At 36.5% G+C, this 11,695-nt stretch overlaps 3 protein-coding genes across 15 annotated transcripts in view; 2 read left to right on the top strand and 1 right to left on the bottom strand.

The window, feature by feature from the left end:
- Positions 1 to 2,045: 2,045 nt before the first annotated feature.
- Positions 2,046 to 4,432, top strand: LOC101746442 (mediator of RNA polymerase II transcription subunit 4). Its single transcript, XM_004930555.5, has 5 exons — positions 2,046 to 2,369; positions 2,443 to 2,623; positions 2,763 to 2,914; positions 3,362 to 3,540; positions 4,089 to 4,432. Exons 1-5 carry the CDS (start codon positions 2,302 to 2,304, stop codon positions 4,262 to 4,264), a joined length of 756 nt encoding a protein of 251 aa, XP_004930612.1. The 5' UTR covers positions 2,046 to 2,301; the 3' UTR covers positions 4,265 to 4,432.
- Positions 4,433 to 6,040: 1,608 nt separating this feature from the next.
- LOC101746305 (putative inner dynein arm light chain, axonemal) lies at positions 6,041 to 9,074 on the top strand. Its single transcript, XM_004930554.5, has 6 exons — positions 6,041 to 6,275; positions 6,354 to 6,485; positions 7,101 to 7,250; positions 7,381 to 7,509; positions 8,300 to 8,497; positions 8,890 to 9,074. The coding sequence occupies exons 1-6, from the start codon at positions 6,189 to 6,191 to the stop codon at positions 8,923 to 8,925; spliced, it is 732 nt and encodes a 243-aa protein (XP_004930611.1). The 5' UTR covers positions 6,041 to 6,188; the 3' UTR covers positions 8,926 to 9,074.
- A 1-nt stretch (position 9,075) lies between these two features.
- LOC101745685 (protein lap4) overlaps positions 9,076 to 11,695 on the bottom strand; it is an 82,569-nt gene continuing 79,949 nt past the window's right edge. For all 13 annotated transcript variants that reach the window (XM_038011696.2, XM_038011693.2, XM_062669025.1 and 10 more), the window contains one exon: positions 9,076 to 10,951. In XM_038011696.2, the coding sequence (XP_037867624.1) occupies positions 10,718 to 10,951 (234 nt within the window). In that variant the 3' untranslated portion in view covers positions 9,076 to 10,717. The remainder of the gene's footprint in view (positions 10,952 to 11,695) is intronic.

The following is an 11,695-nucleotide window of genomic DNA, read 5'->3' as shown; positions in this document are numbered from 1 at the left end:
AGCTACATTGAAAGTAAGTTCGAATGAAACAAATTCAATGGGCTATACATGAATCTGTCATGAGCATACAAATACTACGGAGGATCGATAAAAAAAATAGTTTAGCCAGGTTGGTTCAAATTACTTCCGATTGCCACTAAGTTTATATTTGCATAGACGGTATTTAGACCCTTCTGTCTATTGCTAACTGTACCAAAATCAAATGTTTAAATCAAACGGTAGTACAATTTTTTATAAAAACACTTATGCGAGGTTTAAACTCCTAAATAAACCCTGTTATGATTACGAGTATTTATTTGACATATTCTTAAATGAAGTAAAGGATAATTAATAACTTTATTAAGTAAGGAGTATTGGAACCGGTTGGGAAAATAAAGACAGGTGTTATTGATAGTAATTCCTAACACAATAGCACTAAAAATGAGAATCTATTTTTATGAATTTTAGCAAATTTTTTTGTACGGAGCTCTAGCAATAAATCAACTGAAGCCCGAAATTTATGATCTCGAGAGAGTGCAAGGCAAGTCTGCTTTTGCATTGTAAGTTCTCCTATTGCAAGTTCGTGAAATGCAATCTAACATATTTTTTTTATTGCTTAGATGGTTGGACGAGCTTTACGCCCCACTCGGTGTTAAGTGGTTACCGGAGTCTATAGATATGTACAACGTAAATGCCACCACCCACCTTGAGACATGAGTTTGAAGGTCTCAGTTTTAACAGTATAACGTCAGCCACACCCTTCAAACCGAAGCGCATTACTGCTTCACGGTAGCAATAGGCAGGATGGTGGTACCTACCCGTGCGGACTCACAAGACATCCTAACAACACCATTCTTTAACTCCGTATTGACTGATTATCGGAAGATATAATATGAGCATCACAGCGTGTAAGTAACCATCCATTTTGATTGAATTAAGGATTCGAAGTCTCAACTGTTTTGTCTATTATCTTGCCCTTTATACCGAAACGAATAACTGGTAGGTGGCAATAATAGGAAGCTTGGTCGTAGATACGTATCTACAACCTACGCTATACCGCCAATAATTACGAATTATAAATAAACCATAACAATCAATATCACAATCTTTCAATCCTTTTTCAGTATTCGCAAGTCTAATAATTAATAGAATAATTTTTTTTGTGCAGTGTTTCAATAATTTTGATGGAATCAGATGTCCTTTATTTTGAGAATATTTTTATTACACCAATATTGTATTTCTTCTGACAAATATTCTGAACCTGTGAAATGGTTTTTTTTTATCTAAGCTTGAGAGCTATGTCAGTGTAACTTATTAAGTAGGTGAGCTCACGGGGATCTAACCTGACGACGTTGCTAACACTAACCCTAGCAAGAGCAATACTTTGCAGAATCTACCACGGGATCGGAAACGCGACCCACTGAAAAGATCCGGCGAGAAATTCAGTGGGCTTTATTTGTGGGTTATTTTACTAGCCGAGCCTTCGTCGCAAGCGATGGGTTCAACGAGAACGATGAATGATGACCAAACGATGTTCAAATTCATGAAAGTGCACAACGGGTAGAAAAATGAAACGAAATCGCTACATGTGGTTTTTCGGAGTCTTTCAATTAACGTCTCAGGAAATAAACACGATTTTACTGAGAGATCATATCATAATAACTAGACTCTACAATACTCTACATGGGTAGGTACCAGCGTACTGTGTATTTCTGCCGCCAAGTAATCATGCATTCTGATTTAAAGGGTGGAACACACTTTATAGTGTAAAATAGAAAAGTGAAGTTAAAGTTGGGGGCAGCAATCACTTTGTGATGTCTTTAAGCTCCGGTAACTACTAATAGGCCTTGAGGTCATTCACCCATCTTCATAAGAAAAAGTAAATCATCTCATCTCGTTACCAGTAGTAAATTTTATTTTATTTCTTATAACGTAAATAGGCTACGGCCTTATAAAACAAAGTTTGTAGATATAAATTATACTGAAACTCACTTTAAAACTAGAAAAACTGTAAAAGTACGAGAATAAGTTTCTCTATATCATAGAGAAAAATATTTCAAGGCTCTACTAATTATTAGTCTGTGCTTGCTGTGGAACATAGTCTATGACTTTCACGTTTGTCGTCTGCTGTATTGGAAACATCAAACAATGTTATTATTTTTACTGTAAACATTGAATGTAGTTACCACGTACATAGTAGCGTTTTTGATACAAGAAATCCCAAGAGTCGCAGCGTTGGGGGGTCGTTTGTCCAGTTCATATGATATAAGGAAATAATACATATCGTTTATATTAAAAAAAGCTGTTAAGCTATATAGAGCTATGGCGTCACATTTAAGTACTAAAGATCGCTTATTGGCACTAATAGATGATATCGAACTTATTGCTAAGTGAGTTAAAACACGATTGAACTGTGGAAAACATTACCGATCAACTTCATGTTCTAATTCTTTAAATTTTCAGGGAAATAATAGAAGTTTCCATAGCACCAAAACCACAGAAAGTGTCCGCTGCAGATCATGCTCAGTTGACGGACCTACTTCTATCAAAACATGGAGAATTGAAAAAAACATTAGACCTAGCTGACGAACAAGCAAAGATCCAACAGAAAATGAATGAACTCAAAGCTGAAGTAGATAGTAAGGTAAATACTACAAAAGAGATTTATTTTAAGTAAAAAATGGATAAAATTTTGGAGTGGACTGACTCATCCACTGCTAGTTCACAACAATTTAAGCCACAAGCGAATTATGTAATTGAAATGTTTTTGTTGTGTTACTAAGGATCAAGATATATATCACCTTCAAAGACAATTGAAAGATGCAGAACAAATTCTGGCTACATCACTGTATCAAGCTCGACAGAAACTTGCATCAATAGTGAAGTCTAGAAAGAGACCTGTACCCTCTGAGGAGTTGATCAAATTTGCACACAGGTTAGTAAACAATTAAAGATTTCTACATTGAAATTAAATATTTTTTCTGAGTCAGGTCCTTAAAACACATGATGAGTACTCCTAAATATTGAATATTAAATATTTATGATCTCAACAGAGATTTCAAACCTGACCAATGACAACAGTGAGACAATGATAGTAGGCACATTGACTAACAAATAAATCAATGAGATGTTTAGTATATTAACAGTTGATTAAGTTTATTAATGCAAAAAGTCTGAATGGATATTAGGTATTGTGTCTGAATAGCCAACAATGTTATGAAAATAACTATCTACAGAAAACAGTTTCTTTCATAACTATAGAGTTACACTTTAATTAAATTACATTAAAAAGAATTTTTAAATATTAGACAGTACACTATTTTTGATGTGAGAACTAAATAGTACTTAAAAAAACTTTTTTTGACTTACTGATATTTTACAGAATAAGTGCATCTAATGCTGTCAGCGCACCTTTGTCGTGGCAACCTGGTGATCCTCGTCGGCCTTATCCAACTGATTTAGAAATGAGATTAGGAATGCTCGGTCGCCTCTGTGATCTGCCATTGAATGGTCACACGCCTTCTACACTGAATGAACTTCATCGTATAACAACTGGTGGAGGTATAAATGCATTACTCATTATATTAATGAATCATTCTTAGAACAAGTTGCATATGTATAGAACTCTTTGTGCAGTACATATTTATACAATTCTAGTATTGGTACTTTATCGTTATAGTTAATTTGATTCATCTACAATAAGCATGTATTATCATAGTTATTAATAGCTATGAGAGAAGTGGGTGATAGGGAACACCAAACACCTAAACTACTCAGCAAGTGCTTTGGCAGATATATCATGTTTTGGACCACTGTATTAAACTCAAATATACAAGAATAATATTTTTCAGGAAAGTTGAATTAATGATCAAATTTCTATAGGATTTGTAAAGAATAAAAAAAATCTCCTATGTTATTGCCACCTCTTTTTATTAATATTGTCAACAGAGGCTTCCTTCAAAACCCATAACCCATGGAAATTATTTAAGAATATTCTTATCATCAGAATTTTACAGAAACATTTTACCCTTTTGTTAATTGCATTAGGTAAAAAAAACATGTAAAACCATTTGCTTGTTAATCAGGTTTACTGTGTTATATTATTTCAGTACCAGCTTCAGCTTCAAGCCAATTCACTTGGCATCCATCAGGCGAGCTACACATGTCTGTTGGAGGCGGTAACTCTGTAGCTATTGATGGCCGAGGGAAGGATGCTCCCAACCAAGAAGATGTTGAAGTTATGTCCACAGACTCCAGTTCAAGTTCAAGTAGTGATTCACAATGAATACAGAAAAACCGTGGACTTCATTTTGATTAAAAGTGTAGTGCAACTCAACAAGTTAAAAAGACTGATGCTTGTGTTTATTATGAAAAAAATATTTGTAGAATTAATTCAAATGTTATTTAAATATCCTCATAGAAATGACATAATAAAAAAATTTATTCCACATAATCGTTTTGTTATATTTGAACAAAAATTTAACCTCCAAATTTATTTTTCGATATCTATGCACGCGAACTCTGCGATTAAGAGTTGGAAGTGCGAACTAGCCTGTTGACATAACCCAAACAGTTTCTCGTCAGTTCTTCTCAGTGGGTTGCGATTCTGATCCTGTAGGTTTTAACGAAACATTGCTCTTGCCAGGGCCAGTGTTGGCAAACTCTCTCAGGTGGAGCCAGTGAACTCATACACGTCCGCGCGTTCCTGGAATAGCCCCTTAGGCTACCAACGAATGGGTAGGTAAAATATATCAACGATCACGAGGCCCGATAGCACCGGAATATATTACAACTAATACTACTCATAGGAGTTGTATAAGTGTTTGGAGCTTTAAGACAACTTAGTCCGGATACTATTGCCCCTAGGATTTAGTACTTTAACATTTATTTTATTACTGGTGGAAGGTCCTCTTGTGAGTCCGCGCGGGTAGGTACCACCACCCTGCGTATTTCTGCCGTGAAGCAGTAATGCGTTTCGGTTTGAAAGGTGGGGCAGCCGTTGTAACTATACGTAGATCTTAGAACTTATATGACTTATATCACAAGGTGGGTGGCGCATTTACGTTGTTGATGTCTATGGGCTCTAGTAACCACTTAACATCAGGTGGGCTGTGAGCTCGTCATCCAACTAAGCAATAAAAAAAATTACTAGGTATTCCTGATAGCTCGTTAACTCGCAATGTTCGATTTTATGAAAATATCTTGGTGGTGGCCTAAGTGAATGTCTAAGCTGACTTTCAAAAACTTATGGCTTTATCTATATTCGTTTCAACCAGAAAGTTCATGTAATGTGTATTGCATTCCATGGTAAATTTGGTTTCGCAGTCCCTCAGTGTACTATGAACGATCTTCGTTGTAATTTGGATACACGGTTCGCAGCCTAATTGCTATGATTACTTTTTCAGAGCTCATTCTAAGTCATTAACCGTTTCATTTCTATTATCACCAACACGTACATGTACACAAATTAAATTGACACTTATGTCGACCTGATAATATCAAGCTTCGCTGTAGTCTATTCTATGGCCAACAAGTGCTTTGAGAAGAGTAGCTCCCATTTTAAATGTCTTATCTATGGCCTAGCTATCGCTAAGGACGTAGGTTTTTTAAAATAAATACCCCACAATGTCATCCGCGCAAGCATTGATAACGTAGGTATGTACATCTTCGTTTGGAAGACCGATGCAGTCGTCCATAATATAGCAGTTTTTATACTTATATCACATTAAATAAGATACACTTTTTACTAGGGAAACGTAAGGTTACTAGGTTTTTTTATTGCTTAGGTGGGTGGACGAGCTCACAGCCCACCTGGTGTTAAGTGGTTACTGGAGCCCATAGACATCAACAACATAAATGCGCCACCCGCCTTGTGATTTAAGCTCTAAGATCTACGTATAGTTACAACGGCTGCCCCAGCCTTCAAACCGAAACGCATTACTGCTTCACGGCAGAAATAGGCAGGGTGGTGGTACACACCCGCGCGGACTCACAAGAGTCCTACCACCAGTACTAGTAGGTTATAAAGATTATTAAAAAAGTATAAAATACTAGGCAGATGCTAAGAGCCGTTGCTATGGAAATAACATTTTGCTTGACAATTTGTCAGAGAGAATTTTAGAATCACTACGTTTTAATTTGATTACTGCCACGATAACCGTGACTTCTCAAAAAGTCAAATAGGTATTTTGCAACAAAAACAAACGGAAATGGGAGAACGGGCACCGGTATCTGCAGAAGAGACGTTAGTCCGTTACGACAACCCAGTGTTGGTGACTAAAAGACAGGAAAAAGTTGTAAGATTTTTGATTTATCAAAGGATCTTCGTTAATAAAAAAATAATGTTCATTTTATAATAAAAATGTTTTACACAGCCTTCCCCGAGAGCTGGCGCTTCAACACAACCGTGCGTACCCACCGAAGCAAAGAAAGAAACTGAAGAGATCTTAAATGCTATTTTACCCCCGAAAGAATGGGAGGAAGATGGACAAATATGGACACAAAAGGTACTACAATTTGCAGCTGTAAAATAAAGACAGACAGACTTGAACTTGACGGCCCAATTTATGGTAAACTGTTGATACCACCAGTAGGCCCCGGGCACGCCAAGAAGACAGAAAGGGCGCTACACAGAAAACACTTAATGATCGTTTGTAGAACGTTTCAATGGTTCTGAGGTTTAGTTTTTAGATGGTTGGCGAGCTCACAGCCCACCTAGTGTTAAGTGGTTACTGGAGCCCATACACATCTATAACGTAAATGCGCCACCCACCTTGAGATATAACTAAAATATATAATAATAATAATAATAATTTATTTATTAACCTTGATACATTTACACATAACAGTTTGCTAAAAACTCTCCACACTAGGCACTGCCTGTCTCGTGGAGAGTTTTTTAAATATAATAATAAATATAATATTCTTATAAGTTCTAAGATCTACTTATACAACCTTTCAAACCGAAACGCATTACTGCTTCACGGCAGAAATGGTCAGGGCGGTGGTACCTACCCGTGCGGACTCACAAGAGGTCCTACAACCAGTACCACCAAGAACGGAGTATTCACTAATTAAATGGATAAAAATATTAAAGTTCATTTGTTACCGTTATATTGTAGATTTCTTCTACTCCGGCGACCCGTTTGGACGTGATAAACCTGCAAGAAATGCTCGATACTCGTCTGCAGCAGAGACAAGCCAGAGAAACCGGTATATGTCCAGTTCGAAGACAATTGTACACCCAATGTTTTGATGAACTTATCAGACAGGTAGTTTCTTTCAAATAGCGTGAAATTTTCTTAAGAATCTCTTCTTAATATACATTTCAAAATACGTTGAAATAATCCAAAGAAATCGTGTTTTTGTTATTGAAAGTAGGCTTGAATTTTCATTTCGAAGGTAACGATAAACTGTGGGGAAAGAGGACTACTTCTGCTGAGGGTGCGGGATGAGGCACGAATCACTATGGAAGCTTACCAGACCTTATATTGCAGTTCTATCGCGTTCGGTATGAGAAAAGCTCTACAGGTGAGGTTCATTTAAATTACGATTTACTAGATTGACTGCTGAATAATTAAAACATTATGGAAATACGAAAAAAATAATTACAAAATATATAGAATATATCAGTTATTTTTCACCTCTCTCGCGCCTTTTAACAGTCAACTTTGAATCGTAATTCGAAGGTCATCGTAAATTGTGAAGAGTGTAACCGCCACCTAATGTTGTTTTTTATCATTGCCTTCAGATTGTGAGGTCTCAGGATCTTTTTTTAATTGCTTCGACGTGTGAACAAGCTACCGGCCCACCAGATGTTAAGTGATTACTGAAATCCACAGACCAACTGTCGATGTCGCGATGACTTCCGAATTATAATAAAGACAGCGTATGTGTGAAATTACTTAGTCCGGAACGAGCTCCACTCACGATGATTTCTGAATGCCATCACACGTTTACCTCGAAATTTAATTTGAAGAGCCTTCAGCGGTAAGCTACCGCACGTTTGCGTTGAGCTTTGCTTCTTTTACATATATAATTGTCATATATTTTATTGGTGGTAGGACCTCTTGGGAATCCGCACGGGTAGGTATCACCACCCCCCGCCTATTTCTGCCGTGAAGCAGTAACGGGTTTCGGTTTGAAGGGTGGTGCAGCCGTTGTAACTATACTGAGACATTGGAATTTATATCTCAAGGTGGGTGGCGCATTTACGTTGTAGATGTCTATGGGTTCCAGTAACCACTTAACACCAGGTGGACTGTGAACTTGTCCATCCATCTAAGCTATAAAGAAAAAAAAAATTATTTATATTTTATAGTCGGAACAAGGGAAATCAGATCTCATGGACCAAGTGGCTAAGTTAGAAGCGGAACGGTCGACCTTGGAGAAGCAATGTATGGAGTTAAAGCAGAAAACGGAACAGTTGGAGAGACGGGCCGCGGAACTTAGGGCCGCTGAAGAGAAACGACATCAAGAGGAATTGTTAGCTTTGAAGAAAACTAACGCTCAGTTGAAAGTAAGTTAAAGCTTTAGTGCCATAAAAAGCAGGCAAGCCTATGACTCCGACGACCGCCGGTCCTGTGTTCCGAGGGGGAGGGTGATGGGAGCGATGTGCTCCGCACTAAACGCTTCACTCTCCCCCCTTTGCCTTTTCATGAGTTCTGTCTCATGCGAGGCTCGGACGTGGGTTGTTGAGCGACAGGAGGTTTTAGTCGGTTCGACTCCGACATACCCCGCCCGCTATCCCCAGTGGAGGGTAGGAGTCCGGCGATTTCCTCCTGACCAAAAAAAAAAGCCTATGACTCGCCTAATCGTTTGAGGTTACTATGGGCATTGCCACGGATATTGCCATTGAAGATCAAATTAAATGATTATTTTGATATTTAAATTATTTTTTCCCATTTTCAGGCGCAACTGGAAGGAATTATAGCACCCAAGAAGTAACTACCCGTCAAAAATTAAACTGTTAATAGTTTTAATACTTTTAAGTTCTTTTATTAATAATTAATGAAATGTAAATTTTATCATACGTTACATGTTTGTTGATAGTAAAATGTTAAACGATAAATGATGAATTCGAAATAAAATGAAAAGTTATTAATTTTATTAAAATATATATTAAACCATTTAGTTGGGACAAACATACAATAATTTCATTAGTTTACAATGCACGTATTTACTCGCTAAAAACCTTAAAAGGTATCAAGGACACACATTTATGAAACACTCGTTGAACATGCCAAAAGTACATTACAAATTAATTTAAATATATCAAATACAAATTTTCGAATAATATATCGATTCTTACGGAATCTTTTGTAACAAACGTTTGCATAATAATTTAATTAAATTTAAATATACTGCAAGATAATTAATACATTGGCAGACTTTATATTCAAATGCACACATTACCTTAAACTATGTATAGGAAAAAATACATAATATCGTATTGTATAAAATTAATTAAATCAAAATTATGTTTAAATGAAATCAAAGTGACAATTTATAAATTATAAAAAATCTCATTTGAGAATAAAAGGCACCACATAACTAAAATACGCGTAACATAAAAATAATATATGAAAATAAATACTGTTGAAATTCATACATAAATGATTTTTTAAAGATTATCTAATTGTATACTTCTATGATTGGTCGTCTGTGTGATGCCAACTTATTAAAACAAATTGTTACAAATAATGAATACTGTATTTTTGATGTTATTTACATTTATTTGACGTTCCCCATATAATTATCATTTCTAGTTACATCATTTGTTTCCTATCCAGGTACATTAAACATTCAGTCACATACCAATAACTTGAACGGAATGAAAGTGATTACAATTAAATACGTAAAGTATTCAAGAATATATTATAATTATTATAATAATAATAATACCAAAATAGTATAACACCTATTTATTTTAATTAAAATAAAATCTCCGTCGCGAAATCAATGTTACATAAAATTATTAAAAAAAAAAAAAAATTGTGATAAGTCAAAATGCTATTAGAAACACGTATCGTTGGTCGATTTCTTCAAAACTCAATAGAATAAAAATCGGTGGAATTCGTAAGTTTATTATCACAGTTGCAATACAAAAATAATGATGGAATTTTTTTTTTTTTTTACATCTTTATAACTCGTTACGTCGAAGAAATCTACAATCGGATCGAATCGGTCGTGTGTACGCGTATTAAAATATTTAGTGTCATAGCGAGCGGTTGTGTTCTGTCATGGGTTCGTCCTGTATGCAGAGCGGAGATTTTTATTATCTTGGCATTTACGGCAGCCCACCGTGGAGACACGAGATCGAAGTCCCAGATGAGACTAACAGTGTGCTTAGTGCGAGTTTTTTAACGTTCTCGATAGCGTAAAAGTCAAATTTGTGCGTAGTTGGAACAGCGCCCCTAGCGGTAAACGTAGGCAAACCTCCCAACTCAATACAAATTTAAGTTAACTTTTAGTTATATAGTTTACTAAAATTTGTATGTAAATGGAACGTTTGCCGCTAGGGGCGCTGTTCCAACTGCATTTTTTTTTATTGCCCTTCTAGGCAGACGAGCACAAGACTCACCTGATGGTGAGTTATTACCATCGCCCATGGACATCAGCAATGCCAGGGGCAGAGACAAGCCGCTGCCTATCGCTTAATACTCTCCACAATTTGAGATAACGTTTACGCTATTGAGAACGTTAAAAAGCTCACGCCGAGTACACAGCGGCGGTCGTCTCACTGCGCGGCGTCCGTGTAAGTGAGGCGGACGTCGGGCCCGACGGGAATGGCGGTGACGCGGCCGGCGCCCCCGTCTAACAGCGGGTTAACGACCTGCACGATGTCCGGTTGCAGCGAGCCCTCCTCCGCCCCAAGGCTGCAGTCGCCCTCCCCCAGCCCGCACGGAGCCGTCTCGCTTACAGGACTCGTTGTCAGTTCCAAAGATATTATCTTCTCTTGCGTAGTTTCCACCTGGATTTGTAAAAAAAAATCGTTTCGTTTTTTTTTTTAATTAATTAAAGCGCCGTGAAAATGTTTTGCGATTTACATGAGTTTGTATGGAATCGAAATTCAATTCGTTTTCTACTACATCTCGTCGTTTAAATGAAAAACAGCATTCCAAACCTTTTAATTAAAGCATTAAGGTTTTTTTTATAATGACTTGATTAGGTTTTCAACTATCGTTAGACATATTATGTAGTTAAAATACAGTTTCGTGTTTCGATCTCGTTATTCTAATCTTTATTTCTTAGTCCAATATGAATTTCGAATATCTTACGGTTTTCGTATATAATAAAATTTATATGTACGTATTTAATTAAAAGAGTATTGAATGAGTTTCGTGTCTGCGTCGAAATATTGTATGAATGCTTAAGGATAAGAAGTTGTAAGTATGTGCGGGTAGTTTGTACATAAGATTTCCTGCAATGCAATAGGTAGGTTGGTTGTATATTGCTACCATGAAGCAGTAATGTACTATAAAATTTAGATTTCTAACTCATGTTTTAAGGTGGGTGGCGGCATGTATCTACCTTGTACCTACATTGCACCTTATTATGTACCTGTTAGCTCCGGTAACCACTTAACACTAGATAAGCAGAGTTCGTACATCCATCTAAGCAATAATTTTTTTTAATCAAAACTGCTCCATTGAAACTGTATTTTAACCATTCTAAATTAAATGAAACTACGATGAAGAAATGTTTCATGCGAAAA

The sequence above is a fragment of the Bombyx mori genome, chromosome 6 (genome assembly GCF_030269925.1).
Source record: "Bombyx mori chromosome 6, ASM3026992v2".
Lineage (NCBI taxonomy): Eukaryota > Metazoa > Arthropoda > Insecta > Lepidoptera > Bombycidae > Bombyx > Bombyx mori.
Note: the sequence above shows the minus strand (reverse complement) of the source record. Positions and strands in the feature narration are given on the sequence as shown.

Coding starts and splice junctions, on each gene's coding strand:
- LOC101746442 (XM_004930555.5), top strand. CDS start 2,302: ATGGCGTCACATTTAAGTACTAAAGATCGCTTATTGGCACTAATAGAT. Junction 2,370..2,442: donor GATATCGAACTTATTGCTAA/GTGAGTTAAAAC, acceptor TTAAATTTTCAG/GGAAATAATAGAAGTTTCCA. Junction 3,541..4,088: donor TCGTATAACAACTGGTGGAG/GTATAAATGCAT, acceptor ATATTATTTCAG/TACCAGCTTCAGCTTCAAGC.
- LOC101746305 (XM_004930554.5), top strand. CDS start 6,189: ATGGGAGAACGGGCACCGGTATCTGCAGAAGAGACGTTAGTCCGTTAC. Junction 6,486..7,100: donor GACAAATATGGACACAAAAG/GTACTACAATTT, acceptor GTTATATTGTAG/ATTTCTTCTACTCCGGCGAC. Junction 7,510..8,299: donor GTATGAGAAAAGCTCTACAG/GTGAGGTTCATT, acceptor TATATTTTATAG/TCGGAACAAGGGAAATCAGA.